Raw genomic sequence first — 22631 nt, 5'->3', positions numbered from 1 at the left:
CGACGGGATTGATCCCTTAATGATTACTTGTTCTGTTCATGCCCTCTGGGGCACTGGCATTAGCCACAGTCGGAAGACAGGATACTGGGCTAGATGGACCTTTGGTCTGACCCAGTATGGCCGTTCTTATGTTTTTAATAAAGATAATATGATTGTTAAACCACAACATTGGAAAGGTGATTTGAAGGCAGATACAGTATCTGAAAACTACTCCAACTTGTATTTTAAAATGGCCTAGATTTCACATTGGCTATGTCACAAGAAGGAAAGAACAATATTCACAGAAGTAAATGAGTCAGACAAAAAGCATAAGTCTTGCACTATAGACTAAATAGTAGAAATAACTATTTCTACTACTTTAAGGACAATTGGGCATTGATACCAACTACCAAGAGAGACTGGAATTGCCATTTCTAGAGTTAATAAGGCAATACAGACAAGGAACTATAGGGATGTAGTAAAACGCATTGAAAACTACCTTGCAGTGAAGTGAGGTAGGGGATGAACTATATTATACAACAAATCAGTCCCAAACTTAATATCTTTGAAACAATTGATATATTTTGAATGGATTAGGCTGGCATGGTTTTTTTTTTGTGAAGAAGTCCTTTTTTTAGGAAGTATTGTGGTATAGTAGAGTATTAAGGGAGATGTCAAGGAAATGCTTCTTCTAGAGGTAACTAGATGTGAATTCTGAATGAAATGTTAATTCTAAAGATAGTATTAAAGTACTGAATACATGTTCTGTTGTAGTCCAAGAAAAAGGGACTGAGTGTTGAAGAGAAGAGAACTCGTATGATGGAAATATTTTTTGAAACAGTAAGTGTTTTAATTTTTGTATATTTCTTGGCCATTGGGAGCATCCATAAGGAGCCAGAGAGGCCGAGTGGCCTGGGCACGGGACTGCGATTCCGGAGTCTTGGGTTCAGTTCCTGGCTCTGCCACTGTCCTGCTGGGTGACCTTGGGAAGTCACGTCCCTGCTCTGTGCCTCAGTTTCCCCATGTGTAACATGCAGATAATGATACTGCTCTCCTTTATGCAGTGCTTTGAGAGTGACTAAATGAAAAGTGCTATACAATAACTCCTCATTTAACGTTGTCCCACTTAACGTTGTTTCAATGTTACGTCCCTGCTCAATTAGGGAACATGGTCCTTTAAAGTTGTGCAATGCTCCCTTATAATGTCGTTTGGCTACCTGCTTGTAAGATTCTGTGGAAGAGCAGTGACTTTACAAGGGAGCATTGCACAAGTTCTGCTTCTCCGCGTCCTCCCCCTCCCTCCCAGCACTTCCCCCACCTCCAAACAGCTGTTTGGCAGCGCTTAGGACTTTGCGGGGGGGGGGGGGGGGCGAGAGGAGGGATGTGGCGTGCTCCGGAGAGGAGGTGGAGTGGGGGTGGGCAGAGATGGGCCTGGAGTGGAGCAGGGACGGGGAGAGGCGGGCCTGGAGCATTCCTGGCAAAATCCGAGCCTGTTCTCTGGGGAAGCTGCCGCTGCTGCTGCAAAGGTGCTTCCTAGCGTCCTGGCCTGCAGCGGGCTGTGCCTGTGTGGGGTGAGCCGGGGCACTTCCCAACCACACCACAGTACAGTACAATACTGTACAGTATACAGTGTAATGCCTTTTGTCTGCCCCCCAAAAATTTCCTTGGAACCTAACCCCCTGCATTTACATTAAATCTTATGGGACAATTGGATTTGTTTAACATTGTTTCATTTAAAGTTGCATTTTTCAGGTACATAACTACAACGTTAAGTGAGGAGTTACTGTCTTACTATTCTTTATTAACATACCATAGGGGAAAATACCTTTGTGATTCCATCAAACTGTAAAATTTTTTAGCAAGCTTTATTTTTCCTAGGACACATTGGCCTTACTTGCATTTGTGAAACTATCAGTTGCTGATCAAAGGTGTTGGCGAGAGGTGCAGATGAGCTTGTGCAGATGAGTAGAGTTTTGGATGCTCTTTTAGTTAAATTGTTCGGCACCAGTTCAACTGAACTTTTATTGTTTCCTTTGTCAGCAGTGGATAAGTTATTGACAGTTAAGTGGAAAACCAAAAAAGTGTATTTTTCGTGTAGTGCACCGTTTTCAAATTTAGGTACAATAGTCAGGAAATCCAAAGTTAGATTTCCGATAACATCAGTAATTGCTGTGGACCGGCTTGTGCTTTATGTACTTCTATGTAGTACTTCTCAAACCTTTTCCTGTAAAGAGGCTGGCATATGTAACAGCGATGGATGCACAAAGCCTTCTGACCTGGTACCTTAATAACCTCCAGTCCATATGTGAGGGAACAGCAAAGTAAAATTAAATAGGAATTTGGGACATTTTCAGTATTTGCTTTGTTCCTTAGGTTCCAAATCTCGTCAGTTTCACTTTGCTGCCACAGAAGGCAGAGGGAGTAGTTAGGGATGCTCAAATTCGACAGTATGGGAGGGGGATGAAACTGGGAAATAGGAAAGGGAAGGATGAGAATGCACCCAAAAGAGAGCAGTGGAAGGGGAAGAGAAATGGAGCTCCAACTCAGAGACACCTTTGTGTTTGCGACGTAACTGAAATATTATTTATTTTGTTTGTTAAAATAAATTTATTGTGATGCTGCAATGAAAAAGCAGCTAGACTAGGGGCTGAGGATCTGGCCACAGTGCTCTCTGCCCTGAGGAGCTAGCAGTCTAAATTTAGGCATGAAGCAATTAATTAGAATAAGAAAGAAAAACTGGAGGAAATAACAAAGCCTACAACAAAATAAAATCACTTTTTATTTTCAAATACGTTAGCTCTAGCTTGAGGAGCATGCAGTATTTTTCCTGGAAAAATGAAAAATTACATTAGATATGCTACTTGTGTATTTGTTAGGATTAATTTAGTAAAGAATGTAGACATGACTTAAATGAGACTGTCATTCAGAGGTGACATGCCTTTTGTGTTTTGAATAGAAAGATGTGTTCCAATTAAAGGATATGGAGAAGATTGCTCCAAAAGAGAAAGGAATTAGTGAGTATTAATGCTTTTTCTTTCTAAAACTTGCTTAGACATTGAGAATTGTTTTGTGGACCCGTCATACTGTGTGAATGTTCATGTTTTCACATAACACCGACTTTATGATCTTTATAACAATAACGTTAAACAAAAGAAAAAAATATCTAGCTGCAGGTGGTACTGGATTGTCATGGTGGCCTAGCCAAGTGTAACTTTGGAAACTGTACTTTTATGCACACACATCCCAACCCTATGTCACTAGTAGCTGTAACTTATATTGGGCATTAAGGCCAACATTTTCAAGGGCTGATGTCTAAAGTCTGGAACCTGTATCCCTAGTTAACTACCTAAATACATGGCATGATTCTCAAAGGAGCTGAGCACCTACTGAAGTCATTGCTGAGTACCCACAGCTTCCATCTCTGAGAATCATGCCATATGTTTAGATGCTTAACTAAGGATTTAGGTGTCCAACTTCAGTCATCCACATCTTAAAAAATTTTGGTGCACACATGTACACAATCAAACTCTGTTGTATTTCTCCAACAAAGCTGCAAGACTATTCTATGCAGGAAAGGTCTGGTGGAAAGCCCATAGAATTCAACAGAAGTGTCTCTGTTGACTTCCATTGGCTTTGGATCAGGACCAAGATGACTTTATATATTTTGTGCACTTCCTATATTCTTGTTTCTATATTGATTGTATGTTTTCTCCTCTTTAGATCTGTGTTTTAGTACTGGTTTATAAATGTTCACCTCCTTGATCAGCACATCTCTGTGACATGATCATGCTCCAATAATGGATTTAAAAAAAAAAAAAAAAAAAGTAGTTTTGTTGTAAGAGCTGCAGGGAGCTCAGCTATAACCCAAAAAATATTTAGTGGGTGAAATACATTTTTTAAAAATGTCAGCAGAGAATAGAGGCACTTGCAAAAGCTGTATGGAGATAAGCTAGGGTTTCAGTTGGTGTTTCAACATACTTGCAGTTCTATTTTAAGGAATGCAAAACAATATTAAATATCGAGCAAAGAAAGTTCATTCGTATTCACAGAATTTTTAAATACAATTTTTAAAAATATTGCTGTACACACTTTCTCTTGTAATCCCTTATTGTACACCTGTAACTGAATACTTTGCCAATAGAATCATGTGGAAGCTGACACGATACAATTTCAAGTCTATAGAAGCTTACTTCTTAGCTTAATTGTTTTATATTTACAATGCTTGAAAAAACCCACTTTCCTGTGATGAGTGGGAAGCTTTCCCTGGCAAGTGTGGGGCATAAGCTATCAGCTTTTCAAGAATAAACATGAATTCACTGAAATGTTACTGGCCCTTTTGATTACGGAGGATAACATTCTGTATGTGAACTGAATATAAACTAATGCAATGTTAACAACAAGGAGTCCGGTGGCACCTTAAAGACTAACAGATTTATTTGGGCATAAGCTTTCGTGGGTAAAAAACCCACTTCTTCAGATGCAACTGAAGAAGTGAGGCTTTTTACCCACGAAAGCTTATGCCCAAATAAATCTGTTAGTCTTTAAGGTGCCACTGGACTCCTTGTTGTTTTTGTGGGTACAGACTAACACGGCTACCCCGATACTTAATGCAATGTTGTCCTCTTGAGTTTGCAGGCAGAGAGTTCCAGTACCTCTACTGCTGATTAATTCTTCACCAAGAGTAAAAATTACATGCCAAATTAAGAAATTAAACATTAAGAAATGCTAGAATTAAGATTGCCGGACAACTTCTAATTTGCCCTATTGTCTGTATGTATTGCCATAGTCTTTTAATTACATAGTCTCATGCTACTCCTTTTCACAGATCCCTGCAGATCACTGCCTCATTTAGTCAAGCTTAGACCTGCAGTCTCCCACCTCTTTGGTTTTTCTTTCTTCCCACAAATTTATAGGTTGTTTAAAAATGTTTTTGAATCTTAGATTATTTTAAGGCCCTGGAGAACTTTAAACCAATAGCATCATGCAAACAGCATCCTGGAGGCATATTTAGCTGCAAATAAACCTATCCTAGGTGGGATTATGGCCCATTTAACTGGATTCTTGGCAACTTCAGAGACCAAAAGAGCATCAGTCACCACAGAAGTAACCGTGAGACTGCCCGCTGCTGATGGTCCCCCATCACCTTTACTAAGCACTACAGGCCTGACCTGCAATTTTACGCACAAGTTTCTTTTTGTAGGAAGGATTTCCCTCTATAAAGTAATACTTATGACTTTAGGGAAGAAGATTACTAATCTCACCTGCTCTGATGATTTTTCTTTATTGCTTGCTACATTCGAAACTGATCTGGATTAGGGGAAAAGTCAGGACCCAGAATGGAAAATATCTGGGAACAAATTGTCTTCATATTGTAAACTCCTATGCATGATACTGCCATTGACTTCAAAGGGATTCTCTGCATGGAGTGGCTGTGGCACAAGATTTTTATTTTTGGTGTCTTCCAGATAGCCTATGAAAAAGGAATAAGCTTTTCAGAAATGTGTGTTTGTGGATTATGCTTTATTTATGTTGCTGTAGTTCTAAGCAATCTGCAGTGAAAATGAAAACAGGTCTAGTACATTGTCTGTTACATTGTCATATTTGCTACTCAATCACATTTTAAAATAAAGTGTAACCACCTAACACATACACTGAAGAAAAAGTGACTTTTTTTCTTTTTTCCTTGTTAGCTGCCATGTCGGTAAAGGAGATCCTGCAAAGTTTAGTTGATGATGCTATGGTGGACACTGATAGGATTGGAACTTCCAATTATTTTTGGGCTTTTCCAAGTAAAGCTCTTCATGCCAGGAAGCGTAAATTGGAAGCACTGGAGACTCAGGTATATTTGTGTTGAGAAAAACACTTGTTTGTCTGAATGGTATTAGCATTCTGTTTTCCTACAGCCCTTGCCATATCTATCTAAGTTTGTTACAGGAAATGCTGCCAGCAAGTCCATTGGCACCCAGCTAATAAAGTTTTTTGTTTTTTCTGTTATTTCACTGTTTCATCAAAAGAGCCTATTCGTGAGCCATGATCACACCACCAGAACCACAGATGCTTTAAAAAATGTTGCCCACGGTTGAGAAGATTTTTTTGTTGTTTTGTTTTTTTTGTTCCATTGATGCAGAAAAAAATTGTGGCCCATTTGCTTTTGATTCAAAACATTTTTACCTGGGGAATTATCTTTAAATTATTGGGCAGTATGCATTTTCCTTTGTCCACCACTGTATGTTGTGGCTGGGTGACGTTCTAAAGTGTCTGCCTGTTCTGAGGACTAAAATGGGCATCCCAGCAGAGTGCTGCCTTAACTTGGGCATCTGTTTCTGACTGGTAGCTTTAGTCCTCAGGTACACTGTCAAACCAACCCTGCACTCCTGTTTAGGGGAGTCGACCAAATTGGTCACAATGTTCCAGAGGAGAGCATGACTCTCTTTTGATCCAATATTGTTATTCTATATTTTCAGTTTTATTTCTATTTGTTTTTTAAATAAACCAAATCATTCTGCTTGTTTGTTTGAATTGCTGTTCACTGTTCACTTCTACTCGTCAGTTTTGTTTATTCAGAGTATAAAAATAACCAAAACTCACAGGGCAACTTTTTATAAGCAACTTCATGGTCTGATCACATGACATTTCTTTTCATCTGTTCTTTCCCTGATTTGGCACAATTAACTGATTCTTCAGTGAATGTGTTATGAATACAAAATTCTTATTCCTGACCTATGAGAAATATTTACAGACTTATTTCTCAGTCATGGCTCTTGCACCATCAATATAATTTGAAGTGTTGCCAATTTAAGTTATCTTTTTTGAGACCCAAATTAAGTTTAAAAAATGTGCTTTACTTGTAGCATGAAATGAAAAGCAATTTCCACATCTGTCTTCATAAACAGTCATAAGATCCATACCAAATAAATGCAATTAGCTGTGCAGTAGATGACACATCTGTGGAGTAGTCCATATTGTAATTAGTTCCTTATACAGTAGAACCTCAGAGTTATGACCTGACCAGTCAACCACCCACTTCATTGTGAACTGGAAGTAGACAATCAGGTAGCAGCGCAGAGGGGGTGGAAAGCAAGCATGGTACTGTGTTAAATGTAAATTACTAAAAAAATAAAGGGAAAGCAGCATTGTTCTTCTATATAGTCAAGTTTCAAAGTTATATTAAGTCAATGTTCAGTTGTAAACTTTTGAAAAAACAACCATAACGTTTTGTTCGAGTTACAAGGTGTTCATAACTCCGAGGTTCTACTGTAAATATTTCTTGTCAGTTCAGGGATTCTTTTTGCAACAGTATCTAAAGACAATGGAATTGTTCTAATTTCTTTTGCTGCAGAATATTCAAATAAAATCTTGATTGTCAGTTGCACAAGGCTTAATTAAATGTTGCTGCTCTTTTCTGAGACTTCCCTACCTTTGGTGTTCAGAGAACCACTTAAAAAGAAGAGGCCTGAATGGTTTTAATGAAACATTTTCAGTTCTTGTTACAGTGTTTTGGGGTTTTTGAATTTTTTTTTTTTTTAAAGAATCCAAAGGTTTATTTTTTGAAATATGACTGCTCACGATAACGATAGGTGTTTCAGTTTCAAAGATCTTTTGGTACCATAATAACTAAGCACTAAGGCAGGGGTCTCAAACACGCGGCCCAGGGGCCGCATGGGTGCCGCATGCGGCCTGCAGAGCTCTTCCCCTGCCCCAGCCCTGAGCCTGCACCCAGCACCCAAACTCCATCCCAGAGCCTGCACCCCAGACCCCCACCCCCACCCAAATTCCCTCCCAGAGCCTTAGGCAGGTGGGGGTGGAGTTTGGGGGGGCAGGTTCTGGGCACCACTAAAATTTCTGCAAACCTGCCACCCCTGGAAGAGGCAGAGCAGTGGTGGAGTGGTGGTGCAGCCCAGTGCAGTGTGTGTGTGTAGGGGGGGGGAGGGGCTTTAACAGAAGTAAATCTAACTAAGTACATGTTTTGTCCTTTCAGTGAGGTGCATTACTGAGTGTATATATTTTATTAAAACCGCTTGGAAATGACTTGTTTTAGGAGCAGTAGTGATCTGTATGCTCTGTATAATACTTAGCACTTTCCAGGAGGGGGGGGGAGGAGCACACTTGGGGGAGGGGGAGAAGAGACAGGGCAGGGGCGGGACCTCATGGAAGGGGTGGAGTGGGGGTGGAGCCAGGGCCAGCGATGGGGTGTGTCAGTGATGCGGCCCTCGGGCCAATGCACTAGTCCTCATGTGGCCCTTGTGGTCATTTGAGTTTGAGACCCCTGCACTAAGGGATGCCTGTTGTGCCTGAGTAGTGCATCTTCAGTGTTAATCTGCAGATCCTTTTGTTTTATTTTCAATACTTAAATGCTATTTCCCCGACCCCCTATGTGTTACTTTGCATTCCTCTTGGAATTCTTAATTTCACCGTGACTTTACATCGCTAACTGCTGTTAGTCCCTTGTCATTTTTCTGTCCAGGAGGATTTATTTGCTTCAGAGCATGTTACTTATTTAACAAAAAGTGGGATGAGCTGAGGCCTTGTCTACATGAGAGTTTTCTCAGTATAGTTCTGCATCCACATGGCTTTATGTAAACTGGTTTAAGCGGTTTCCCTTGTGAATCACAGCATCCACGCAATACTGCTCTTTTAAATAGGTCCACCACGTTCTGGGCAGGCACCCCTGGGTCCAGTGTTTTGCTGCCAGGCTCTATGTATTCTGGGATTTTTCTTTTGATGCATTGTAGGGTAGCTATTGGAACCTACTCAGACTTGGGTCAGATTCACAAGCTCCCATGATTCCTTTTCTGGTATCCCATAATTCCTCTGGTTTTCACAAGCCAGCGTAATTTTCAAAGTGCTGTAAGGCAGCATGGAGGAAGCACTGCAATCCTGACCATCACTAATAGGAGCAGGGTGTTCCAGATGTATTGGCAGTCATGTAGGCAAGTGCTTTGGATGAGTTGATAGAGATGCTAACATGACAATGACGCTGCATGGCTACTGAGTCAGAATTATTGCCCTCATCTCTGTTCCTGGTTCCACCACTGACTTGCAGGGCAAGTCACTTACCCTCTTTGTGCCTCAGATCACCAATTTTTATAGTGAGTTTAAACAACAGCTCCCTCACGGATATGTTGTGCGGCCTCATTAATGTTAGTAAAGCCTCACGACACCCTTGTGTGACATCTGAAACTGTCAAATGAAAGGCACGATGTGAGTGCAAATTATAACATGAACTGCTTCCTATGCTCAGCAGGATGATCTTACAGCATTTCCAGGCATGGTGTCCGGTTGAGTATCTGCAGGGGTTGGAAATTAAATCCATTTTTGCCACATGGGAGTACCGCTGTGCTGGTTCCTGTTTGACGTTTTAACAAGGTTTTTAATTCTTTGAAAAACTAGATCAGTTTAACTCTCCTCCACTGACCTATTTTGGAATTAGGTTCCTAGCAAAAGTAGTAAAATTCATCATTTCATTAGTGTCCAGATAAGATAGAGACAAGGCAACTTGAGAGATCTGCAAAATGGCCAATTAAAAAACCTGCCACAATGTAAATAAGAAGCTGAGCAACCAAATTGGTGTGTGCCAAAACTCCAGCCTTGTTCACCCAAACGCACCATTACAACTGCCTTGTTGAATGCAAATGATTTGTTTTTGGACATGTCATTACAAGTCTGACTGAGTATAATTTATTTAAAAGAACACATAGCCTGTAGCTGAATAATGAAATTAATATGCTATAGTCATTATTTTGCCCTCTGGCATATCTTATCATAAACTCTCTCTCATATTGATGAATATTTTCCTTGGAATATCCTGCAGTAGCTGCATTAAAATTGCACTTATTATTTAAGAGCTTATCTACATACACTAGTTATACTCTACTGGTATAGTTACAGTGATAATTGTCACCCTAGTGTATATGCAGTTATAGTAATACAAGGGTGCTTTATATCAGTATGGCTAGTCTCGTATGGGAAGGGGAATAAACTACACTGGTATGAGCCCCTGTATATCAGTATACCTGCATTCACAATAAGGGTTGTACTGGTGTAACTACTTCTGGAAAAAAATCACACCCCTAACTGATGCAATTATATTGGTCCAAAAACTGCATAGGCTGGGCCTAAGACATTCTTTAGGTTTCTTGGACCGATTATTCTGAGTTATTGAAAGGGAAGGGAATTGGATAGTACTTCAGTAAGAAAAGACAAGTGGACTTGCTTGTTTCCTTCTGGATCCTCACTATTCTGTAAGTAGGTCTTTCTAAAGAAAATGTGGACACTTATTTTTACTAGATGATGAAATGTTCTGTCTATGGTTACAGACTTAAAACAATTAGTTACATCTAAGTGTTTATATTCTTCCTTAAGAAGAGCACCTTCATGAGCACTTGCATATGTTTTCTTAATGCTTTCCAAATCCAGTCAGCAAGTCTCTCATGTCATAACATGTAAAGCAGCAAATAATTGTAAGTTATCATCCCACTTCTTTAGCACATCACACACTTTTGATTATAGTCCTACAGGCTACAATGTGCAGTGTGATATGTTTCCCTTTTGTCTGTCTTCTCCAGGTCCATTTGTATGGTATATTTATTGTGCCCTCCCTTCATCTGTTTCAGAATCTGTAAAACGTATGCTTTCATTATGAAGAAAAAAATATTTAGTGGTTTGGTAGAAGGTGATCCTTTCTCATGTGTACTGAATTTAACTGACCCTATGCAGTCTGTGCTATGTGTCAGTGCTATGAAAGTTGTATTTAGGACTTGTATTTTTTGCTGTTAGTAACAAATGTGGCTGTAGTGAAGATAGGACTCTAAGAGCTTTGTCGGTGGTCGATTTTTGTATCCTAGTGTTCCTAGTGTAGACAAGACCTTTGTTTGCAGAGAGCCTGAATAAATAGTTGTATGAGAGGGGTGAACTCTTTCACCCCCAGTTACTTCAGTGAAGTGTTAACTCTGAAGACTTGCAGGATTTAACTACTTATTTTTCAAGTGGAGAGTTTAAGGGCTTTTCATCACATATAGAGCTACGGCTGTAGCGCAGCCTATAGTGAAGACACTCCTCTGAGGACGGGAAAAGCTCTCCTGTTGGCGTAGTTAATCAACCTCCCCAAGAGATGGTAGCTATGTTGGCGGGAGATGCTTTTCCGCCAACATGGCACTGTCTACGGGGGAGGAGGACATGGGGGAGGGGAGGACAGGTGGGGTAGGTTGGTACAACTATTTAGCTCAAGTGTGTGGATTTTTCACACCAGTATAGGCCTGTACTGTAAACCTGGCCTAAACCTCTTTCTTCAGCTTTAGAATGTGTTAACTAGGATGATCTAACAACACACCTTTCTATTAGTCAAAACAAACACTGAGTTGTGAACAGACATGTCTGTAAATGTGAAACCATGGGTTAAATTCCTCCCTGGTGTAACTCAACAATTAAGCCTATGATTCTGCCTGACCAACTAGCATATGTTAAAGTCTACACTAGAGGTTTAGAATAGGTGTTTGCTAACATGTTCTAACACACTTTGAAATCCTGGTGAAGACAAGCCTGGGGCAGTCAGTTTAACAACTGCTTTTGCAATTTAACACTTGTTTCAGTGTTTTAGGAATTACAAAACCACACCCAAATTATTCAGCTGCTCACTAGCAATGGAGTCTGACTCATCTATTCAGAACCAAGAAAATACGAAATTTTATTCTTGGATATTGCAGTGTTGTGGTTCAGCTTTCATTACGGCTATGTACATGCTTGTCCTTTTCAGGAAAACTCCATTGCATTATCAAAAGTGATGCATTTGGTTGCTTAGTAGACACTTTCCCATCCTTTTTTCTCAGTTCTTAGTGAACAGTGTGAATACATTCTAGGCAGTGATCCTGTTGTGCAATCAGCAACATGGCAATTAACCTTGGTTTTAATTCCCTTTTCATTGTGGATGTCACTGTTGTTTGGGTGCTTTTGTTTTTTAATTTCCCATCTTGCTCTTGGTTTTCTGCTAAACACCCAGGGTGGAATCCTGGCCCCGTTGAAGTTCATGGAAAAACTCCCATTGACTTAAGTAAGGTCAGGATTTTACCACTGCTTTCTAACCCAGCTTCCCTCTTGAGAATCACAAGAAGAAGTGTGAATAGTAAAGTTGGCAAACATCTTCAATCACATGATTTCTGCAACAAATCTTGTTTCCAATAGCCTATAGAATAAGAAGTACCAAATGAACCTCTATCTCTCTGCCAAGAGAAACATTACTGACAGAGTTGAACAACTGTTTTCTAAACAATTTCTTTTTGATGGGAGTAGACAAAAAAGTTTTATTCTCTTCCAAACTTTTCCCAGCAGCAGGTCCAGATAACTTGCATGCAAGAGTTTTAAAAGAGTTGATCAAGGAGTTCTCTGGATCATTGTTGGTTTTCAATAAGTCTTGGAACACTGGGGAAGTTCAGGGAACTGGAAGAAAGCTAATGTGTCAATATTTAAAAAAAAAAAAAAAATGGAACAACCTGAATAAATATAGATCTGTCAACTTGATATTGATCCAAAGCAAAATAGTGGAATAGCTGATATGGGACTTGGTTGATAAAGAATTAAAAGGATACTAATATAATTAATGCCAATCAGCAAAGGTTTATGGAAAATAGGTCTTGTCAAACTAATTTAGTATTTTTTATGCAATTATAAGTTTGGCTGATAAAGGTAATAGTGTTAAAGTATCAGAGTAACAGCCGTGTTAGTCTGTATCCGCAAAAAGAAGAACAGGAGTACTTGTGGCACCTTAGAGACTAACAAATTTATTAGAGCATAAGCTTTCGTGGACTACAGCCCACTTCTTCGGATGCTTATGCTCTAATAAATTTGTTAGTCTCTAAGGTGCCACAAGTACTCCTGTTCTTCTTTTAGTGTTAAAGTAATATATTTAGACTTTTGTAAGGCATTTAAGTTGGTAGCACATGACTAGAATGATACAAAATTAACATTGCACATATTAAATGTATTAAAACTTTTGCCTCAACTTTAGTGTGAGCAGATTAGGCACATGTTTGGGCCAGTAATGGAACTACGTGTATTGTAACTATTGGCTTTCCTATGGTGATACTAGGGCTACGAATATACTTGATGGTATCTGTCTTATGTTGGCATTAATGTGGTTTATAAAGTTCTGTATAATTCACTGCTCTGGAATCATTTCCTGCAAGATGCTGAGACTGCTTTTGTTTAAAGTTAAACTATTGTTTTCCAAATTTTTATTACCTTTTTGCATCTTAGATTTTAAAATACATGTGCTTAAAATGAGTCTGAATTCAGTAAGTCTCAGAATGACTATTTGGGAACCTCCTTTAATACTATAATTCAGGGGTAGGCAACCTATGGCACGTGCGCCGAAGGCGGCACGCAAGCTGATTTTCAGTGACACTCACACTGCCTGGGTCCTGGCCTCCGGTCTGGGGGGCTCTGCATTTTAATTTAATTTTAAATGAAAAGCCTAATTTTATGGTGTGCAGTTTGCAAATTAATTCCAGTTCTGCAGTTTCTTGTTGGAGTCTGTTTTTGAAGTTTTTTGTTGTTGAAGAATTGCACCTTTAAGTCTGTTATTGAGTGACCAGGGAGATTGAAGTGTTCTCCTACTGGTTTTTGAATGTTATAATTCCTGATGTCAGATTTGTGTCCATTTATTCTTTTGCATAGAGACTGTCCAGTTTGGCCAATGTACATTGCAGAGGGGCATTGCTGGCACATGATTGCATATATCACATTGGTAGATGTGCAAGTGAATGAGCCCCTGATGGTGGCTGAAGTGGTTAGGTCCTATGATGGTGTCCCTTGAATAGATATGCAGACAGAGTTGGCAACGGAGTTAGAAACAGCAATCATTGAAAAGCCTTTTAGGTAAAAGTTGTCAAAAGAAGACTTTCATTTTTTTTAATGGTAACGTTCCTCAGTATTCTTTCTGCTGTCCACTGACCTGGTAACTATTAATCTCCACTTGTTCTCTTATTTCCCAATTCAGCAAATTCTAAATTGTGCACTAAGAAAAACAATGGGGTATTGCACATGTTAAAAACTTGCACTGTTTTGTCAGATGTATCTGATGGCTTTTTGATTGTTGTTTTAGCTCTTACTGTAAGATTGCTTGCAGTTGTAAAGCAAGGATAAGGAATGAGGCATTTCTGCTTGTTCTCATTTTTGTTCAGGTTGATTTGGCATACTTGATATCTGAGTAGACAGCCATCTGTCCCTCAAGTCTTGCCAATTACACCAGCTCTGAAAGCAGTCCGAGAAACTTAATTCTTCCACTTAATCATATGCAAGTCCTCATTCTCTATCTTTTGTCAAATCCATCTTTTGTTTAATTAAAAAAAACTTGGTCTGGATTTATTATTTTCTGTTTCCAAACTGTAGAGTTTACAACTGGCATTACAGATAGATAACAAAATCAATAAAAATAAAATATTTTCTCTGAAGAAGCATTAATGATTAAGTGTGAGAAGAATTAATCCCAGATTAAAATGACAGTATTAAAAACTGCTTCCTTTCAAGTCTTGGAATTCAGTTACTAGTGTGAGGGTTGTTGTATCTATGGCAAGGAGAGAGAGAGGTCAAAAATTTCAAAAACGGATACTTAATATTAGAGTCCTAAGTCCTTGTTAGATGGCTAAGTAAGGGGCCTGATTTTCAGTAGTACTAATTATATTGATTTCAATAAGAGTTCATGGCTGCTCAATGCTATTGAAATTCAGGCCACTTACAGTCTTAGGAGCCTAACTTTTAGGCACCCAGTTTGATGGTCTTGACAACTCTCCATCATATATTTGTAAAAGGAGTCAATGTATTTTTCCAATCATGATTCCCTGCAAAAATATCTTCCTTTATTCAGGAATTCCTGCTAGCATGACTATTTCTTCATTCATTAATTCCAGTTCTGCTAACTAGTGCTATTAATTACTTTGTTTTTAATTTTTTTGTACCCTGGTGCTGTTTAAGTCAAAGCCTCTTCAAACTTGTTACCTGCTATTTCACTTTTTACTAATGACCGCTAAATTCTTATTGAATTTGGCATTGCAGTATTTAACTCAAGGATTGCTGCTGATGGAAAAGTACACACTTTCAACTCCTAATCAATGTATGAGGAAAGTAGTAGGTGTTCAGATATAAAGTACAGCTCTTTAGTCAATTGTCATATATTTTTCAAAGGGTATGATATTTGCTTTTCTAGGAACTAGTATTAAGAACAGAGAACAAAATGAAACTGACTAAAAGCATCATTGCAAAAATATTTAATGGAAAACTACTGAAAACAACAAATATTACTTTCCAACTCGACCCATTCCCCTTGTCCCCTGCTGGCTTTATTTGAAATGCCTAACGTGAAACATCACAGTACAAAATAGGTGTTTTAAATATGATTATTTATCCTTAAATTGTCCAAAGCATTGACTTTTTATCATTGAGAAACATGGTTGTAAACCATAATTGTTCAATTATAAAAATCCTTTGCAGTTCAATAGTAACAAATCTTACTGGTGTTGGAGATGAAATACATTGTGTGTGGTTTTAAAAATAATGTTCAGGAGAAATTGTTTTGTTTACCACTTTTCCACTATGAGCAGTGTAAGAAAAGTTTAGTATGCAATTTTTGCTAAAGTGGGATTGATTATTTTTCTCCAGATTTTTAAATTAATTCTTTCAAAGATTACGTTCATCTGAGCTAATCTGTCTTTTTATGGTACATTTAGACACATGCAAAAAGAAAAGAGCTTTTGTACTAAATGTTCTCTCTCTCTCTCTCTTTCTCTTCTCCCCCATCCCCCAAAAGAAGAGGCTTCCCTCAAAAGTCTAGAAATGTAGTGGGACTGGTTTCTTTCTTCTTACTCTTGCTGTTCTCCATTCTTCCATTCTACTCGTCATCCCTCTTATGATTCCCCGCCCCCCTGCTATGGAAGCCTATTATGCATACCCCATTGTCTGGAGTCTAGATTCTTCTTATAGCTCCAGAGGGTCCTGTGGCACCTTAAAGACTAACAGAAGTATTGGGAGCATAAGCTTTCGTGGGTAAGAACCTCACTTCTTATGATGCAAGTAATGGAAATCTCCAGAGGCAGGTATAAATCAGTATGGAGATAACGAGGTTAGTTCAATCAGGGAGGATGAGGTGCTCTGCTAGCAGTTGAGGTGTGAACACCAAGGGAGGAGAAACTGCTTCTGTAGTTGGATAGCCATTCACAGTCTTTGTTTAATCCTGATCTGATGGTGTCAAATTTGCAAATGAACTGGAGCTCAGCAGTTTCTTTTTGGAGTCTGGTGCTGAAGTTTTTTTGCTGTAAGATGGCTACCTTTACATCTGCTATTGTGTGGCCAGGGAGGTTGAAGTGTTCTCCTACAAGTTTTCGTATATTGCCATTCCTGATATCTGACTTGTGTCCATTTATCCTCTTGTGTAGTGACTGTCCACTCCACTCCCAATACTTCTGTTAGTCTTTAAGGTGCCACAGGACTCTCTGTTGCTTTTTACAGATTCAGACTAACACGGCTACCCCTCTGATTCTTATAGCTCTGCCTTCATCTTCTCTTATGCTTCCTGTGCTTCACTATCCCATCTCCTAGAACTGGAAGGGACCTTGAAAGGTCATCGAGTCCAGCCCCCTGCCTTCACTAGCAGGACCAAGTACTGATTTTGCCCCAGATCCCTAAGTGGCCCCCTCAAGGATTGAACTCACAACCCTGGGTTTAGCAGGCCAATGCTCAAACCACTGAGCTATCCCTCCCCTTTTTGATTGCTTTCTTTGACTCCTTCACCAGGTCCAGATTGCATCCCTTCTTTCATGCTGCTCAGCAGGCTTGGAACAACTGCCCAATTAATGTATTTAAAGTTTCTCCTTTTCCTTTCAATTTCAGAAACTTCTTTAAAAAACTATTTTTTGACATTATGTGGTATATAATCAACATGTCCTTTGTCTGTCCTTCCCCAAAACTGTTTTTTCTGTATCCAGTGTGTCATTGTGGAACCTGTTCCTACGTGGGTTCAGTTTAGTTATTGTGCAATGTTATGTACCGCAGTGGCACTTTGTGACTGATGATAATGCCTTTGGTATCAGTGATCTCTGGAGAGCAGAGCAAAACTGCTGTATGGTACACTTTTTATCACAGATACACTGCTTCTGTTGTGAGTTTCCTGGCAGTGTAATTCGCTAGCAAACTTATATCTTAAGTATCTGTACCCTGCTTTATTCAGCAAGTGTGTGATTGGAACTATATATGTCTAAGAGAAATAATTGTATCAACAGACCTTTGAGTCTGCAGCTGAGTGTAACCCTGAGTAGTACAGCAGAAACTAATTCAGTACAGTGACTTGGCTTACAGACTTATCTACTTTATAAATAGGCTTATTGGTTTAGTTAGTAATAGTTGGAGAGTGGTATTTTTGTAGTGTTGTATACACTTCGTGTTAGTGCAAGGATTATGATTTTTAACTTAATGGGTCTATTTTTAATGTTTTATTAGATGAATTTCACTAGATTCCACTCTGTTCTGTATATCTATATTTTGTTAGACTGCTTTCTATCTCCAGCTAATGAGCTACTCTTGCATATAATTGCTGATCAGAACAAAATATAGTGTAATAAATGCTGTAAAATTACCCTCATCTCCATGCCTTCTAAGATCCAGTTTATCTAATCTCTTCAGTGATGAGCAGGGTTTCTATAATATAGAAAGGAGCGTATGTTTTGTATAAAAAAACTGCATGTATAAAAAAAATGGTCTGCTTTTTGTTCAAACTAAAAAGCATACCAGTGCTAACCTCTGGACTGAGACAAAGCATGGAGAATTTAAACCCAGAAGGAATTAATTTGCTTAAATTATGAGCGTCTGAAAAAGGGACGTTGGAATGGTTGTTGGAACTCGGTAACTATCATGTGCACTATCCCCACCTGCTATGGTAGTTATGTTGTCTTACCATCTTTGGTTAGGTTGCTTGACTGAAAGAAAACCAACTATGATAATATTTCTTTTAAAGACCAAAATGATACCAGTGTAACAGCTGAAAAATGCTCTTGGTGGTTGGCATATGGGACCTTTGGTTTGATTCCTGTCCAGTATACACACTAGGGTCTATGTTTGAATGACTTATGGCAGATTTATAGCTGTTCTAATGTGATAGGCAGGTTACATGGTTGGAGGGATATTAGTGGTTAGTGAGGTTGAGAATTTGGGATCTAGAAGGAAGATATCCAAGAAAAAATTTCACTGTTGCTCTGAAAAATAAGAGATCAGCACTTTAAGATAATGCATATATTGTTTAAACTAAACTAGATTTCAGGAAGGTTTCAGTCTTTGACTGCACCACAAGGAAGAGCAAGGGGTGTGAAACTGTGAAAACTACTGTTCTTGTGCAGGGGGAATGTATAAATGTTCCTCTTCAAAGCATATATCAATTAATTGACTCAATGGAATCCTAGCAATGACCTTTATACAATATATTGTAAATCTTCACTGTCCATTTATTTTTTATCCTTTATTACAAACTGAACTGGAAGGTAGACAACAGTACTTCTTCCAAAGTGCTGAACAAACATGATATAATTGGTCACCCCAACATTCCCTGCAAGGCAGGGATTAACGTTCCTTTATCAAACTTTTAATTGAATTATTGAGATGCCTAAGGGGCTAGCCCAGTGGCCAGCCACAGTAATGAGGATATTTCTGTGCTTCCTCTCCCCCCCCCACCCCCAAAGGGGGAAAAAAAAAGTGTGTTAGCTAAACTCAGGTTAGCTAACTTGGGTTAAAATAGCAGTGAAGACATGCAACTCATGTCATCAGTTCGAGTTCAACCCTAGGCTTTCCTTTAGGCTTTACCTCAAGTTGCCAGCGTGAGTTAAAGACTGAGTTGCTGTATTGTTGCTGCTATTTTTAATCCAAGTTACCTAACCCCTAGTTAAGAATATATCTTTTTATTTGCAGGGTAGATATACCCTGAGTGTGCTGACAGTACACATTCATAGAGTCTAAGGCCGGTGGTCTGAACAACCGTATAACTCAGGCTATAGAACTTCCTCAAAATAATTTGAACAGAGCATATTTTTTACAATATTATTTTAAAAATTGCCAGTGATGGGGAATCACTTGGCGATCCTTAGTAAATTATTCCAGTTGTTCATTACCCTCACTGGTAAAAAATTTACATATTTTTTTCCATCTGAATTTGTTTATCTTCCATTTTCAGCCATTGGGTCTTGTTATATCTTTGTCTGCTAGATTGAAGAGCCCATTATTAAATATTTGTTACTCTTATAGATACTTATAGACTCTGTTCAAGTCACCCCATAACCGTCTCTGGGTTAAACTAAACAGATTAAGCTCCTTGAAGATCATTCTTGTGGCTATTCTCTGAACCCTCTTCAATTTATCAATGTCTTTCTTGAATTGTGGACACCAGACCCAGACCCAATATTCTGCCAGCAGTTGCACCAGTGCCAAATATAGAGGTAAAATAACCTCCCGGCTCCTATTTACTACTCCCTGTTTATGCATCCACGGATCACATTAGCCCTTTTGGCCACAGTGGTTGCACTGGGACAACGTGTTCAACTGATTACCACCCTGACCCCCCCCCCAAGTCCTTTTCAGAATCCCTGCTTCCCAAGATAGAGTCCTTTATCCTGTAAGTATGGCCTACATTCTTTGTTCCTAGATGTATGACTTTTTATATTTGGCTTTATTGAAACACAAAGTATTTGCTTGCACCAAATTTACCAGGCAATCCAGATTGCTCTGTGTCAGTGACCTGTTCTTTTAATTATTTGCCACTCCTCCAACTTTTTGTCATCTGCAAATATTATCAATTGATTTCATTTTTTCCCCAGATTATTGATAAAAATATTAAGTAGCAAAGTGCTAAGAATTGATCCCTGTGGGACCCCACTAGAAACATATTCTCTGATGATGATTCCTCGCTGTCAAATAGACAAATTTTAATTAAAAAAACTCTTCCTTATTGTCTTTATTGCTGGTGGCCATAGATTTCTCCAAGTATCCTTTTGCTTCCCTTACCCATTTCTTACAATTCCTAGCTTCTTATAGTTGTGTTATAATTTTTTTTCTTGTTGTTTTCACTACTCCTCTAAGACAGGCTGTTTTTTTTAACCAGTGTGGCCTCCTTTCTCAATTGTGGCTTTTTGGATACTTAGTAAAATGTTCTTAAACAATTCCCAATTATAATTCATATTTTTCTGTTTAAATTCTTCCACCTGATTTGGCTCATAATTGTTTTCAGCTTTGAGAAATTGGCAGTTTTATAGCAGTGGGTGGGGGTGGGGGAGTGCGAGCGCACTGTGTAGTTGCAGCAGTGTTGGTCCCAGGATATAAGAGAGATGATGTGGGTGAGGTAATATCTTTTATTGGACCAACTTCTGTTGGTAAGAGAGATAAGCTTTCAAGCTACACAGAGCTCTTCTCTGTGTGTGTGTGTGTGTGTGTGTGTGTGTGTGTGTGTGTGTGTGTAAGTACTTATTTGGACTTCATACTGTTGGCACAGAACAAATTTGATCAAGTCATGATCACTTGTACCTAAGCTAGCACCAAATCTTAGTTTGAGATCTCCTATAGAATTCTCCCATGTTGTATTCAACACTTCTTAAATTAGAAAATTGTCATTTGTAATTTCTAGAAATTCTGAAAACGTTTTAGCACTGGCAGCATGAACCCTCCAGCTTATGTGACTCAGACTGAAGTCCTCGCGTGATCATGCAGCCTTTTTTCATAAACAGTATAGATAAGTGCTTAAGGGGCCAGTCATCCTGTTCCCTAGTGTGATTTGGTGGACTGTAGCAGACATCAACAAGTACCCCATTATGTGCTTTTACTATTAGGACATTGATCCATAAGCACTGAAAATAATTTTCTTCCAAGTCTTCACTGAGCTTGTGGTTATTTTCACTGACAGCAATGAGGGAATAGTTGGACTTAATTCACCCAAAATTTATGTGCCTTACTTGTTAGTGTAACTTTTATATAATTGATCACTGTTAATGGGGGTGGGGGAATCTTCCACTCTTTCGGAGCGTGATTACAGTTGCTCCGTAAATTGGTAAATCTTGTCCAGAATAGGAAGTAATACTTGAAAGTAGATGCTATATAAATAAGCGAGTAGTTGTGCAGCTTCCCACACGCATACAGGCAGATGGCTCCAGCCATAGCATCATCAATGCAATTTAGCAGAACAGGGGAGCAGGATTTTGGGGACCACAACTTTTGCACTCTATGGACTTACTACAAACCAGGTGGTTGGGGCAGTGCACAGGACTTACCAGACTTTGGGAAGGGTCATAAACACCAGGTTTATCTATCACAATATGCACACATTAGTCATTGCTCGGTAGGGATGCAGTGGGGGGAGAGGTAACAGCAGCATTATGTTTCTGTATCATGAAGCTTCTTATACCAAGGTTGGCTTCTTGGGTTTGATAGGAAACAGGGCTATTATTGGTGATGAATGAGGTAGCAAAATGATGTGCCATGAAGGGGAAAACTCAATATATGACACCCAGTCTATGAATACATTTATAAAAATCCAACCTTTAAATACCTAATAAAATATGTTGATTGGATTCTGTTTTTCCTTCCTCAGTTGGCTGAAAGTAGCCAGAAGAAAGAGAGGTTACAGCAAAGCATTGAGAAATCAAAAATCGGACGCCAAGAGACTGTAAGTTTCTGTTCATTTTTTCATTAAAGAATCTGTCTGTGAGGATCTGTAGATGTTAACATGTTACAGTTTTATATAAAATAATTGAAAATCTTAATAGAATGGCTAAATATTGGAAGAGAGGATGAGGGAGGGGGAAAATATCAGGCTTGCTAGACAGCACTTTCCATCATTGCTGATGGCCCAGCTGATTTTGATCTGTGGTGAGTACCAGGTGGGTGTTTCACAGGGTGGGAAATTTTGTGATTGTTTGAGAGCTGCTCTTTATAAACCTGGATCAGACTGAAAATAAAACAAACAAACCCCCAAACTAAACTAATCATAAGTATGTGCTGAAATGCCAGAGGTTGCTGAATGGTCAAATGAACCCAGCTATCTGTGAATTTAGGTGGTTGTTTAAAATTTGGATCTTGATTTTAATCTGGCTAAATTTAACCAAGATCCTTTCTGTGTTGAAACTGTTGAAGAAACACTGTCAAACGAAACTTAAAACATGCCACTTCATAGGCATGTTAGGTGGAAATGTCTTTCATACAGTATCCTAGATAAACTGAGCATTGGGGAAGGTAAATCTAGATTCTTACTGATCAGTAGTATATTTGAAGTAGATGATGTTCTTTGGAGGGACAGTATAGATCTGAAATATTTGAATTAGTTTTTGTACTTTGGAGATTGCTGCTGCCCTAAAATGATGTGAAACAGAGGTAAGGTTTTTATTATAGAAACAATAATTCCATTAAAAAAACTGTCAAGAGAACATTAGTATTGCACAATCAAGTATCTAGGTATCAGAAAATGTGAAAGTTAAGGATTAATGTGTTATGGATACACAATCTTGAATTACATGACTGCGTACTAGTTCTCAAATAACATCATACATTTTTTTTCTACACCCTACAATACATGTGTATAACTTTGTAATAGATTTTTGTTACTCTCACTAATTGGTCTACTGTATGGTACCGTTAGTGAC

At 38.8% G+C, this 22631-nt stretch overlaps 1 protein-coding gene across 1 annotated transcript in view; it reads left to right on the top strand.

The window, feature by feature from the left end:
* Positions 1–22631, top strand: part of MND1 (meiotic nuclear divisions 1) — a 45213-nt gene that overhangs the window by 3989 nt on the left and 18593 nt on the right. The window contains exons 2-5 of the mRNA XM_054030325.1: positions 754–819; positions 2936–2993; positions 5670–5818; positions 21584–21658. Of these exons, the coding sequence (XP_053886300.1) occupies positions 754–819; positions 2936–2993; positions 5670–5818; positions 21584–21658 (348 nt within the window). The remainder of the gene's footprint in view (positions 1–753; positions 820–2935; positions 2994–5669; positions 5819–21583; positions 21659–22631) is intronic.

Source organism: Malaclemys terrapin, chromosome 5 (genome assembly GCF_027887155.1).
Source record: "Malaclemys terrapin pileata isolate rMalTer1 chromosome 5, rMalTer1.hap1, whole genome shotgun sequence".
NCBI classification, from domain to species: domain Eukaryota; kingdom Metazoa; phylum Chordata; order Testudines; family Emydidae; genus Malaclemys; species Malaclemys terrapin.
Note: the sequence above shows the minus strand (reverse complement) of the source record. Positions and strands in the feature narration are given on the sequence as shown.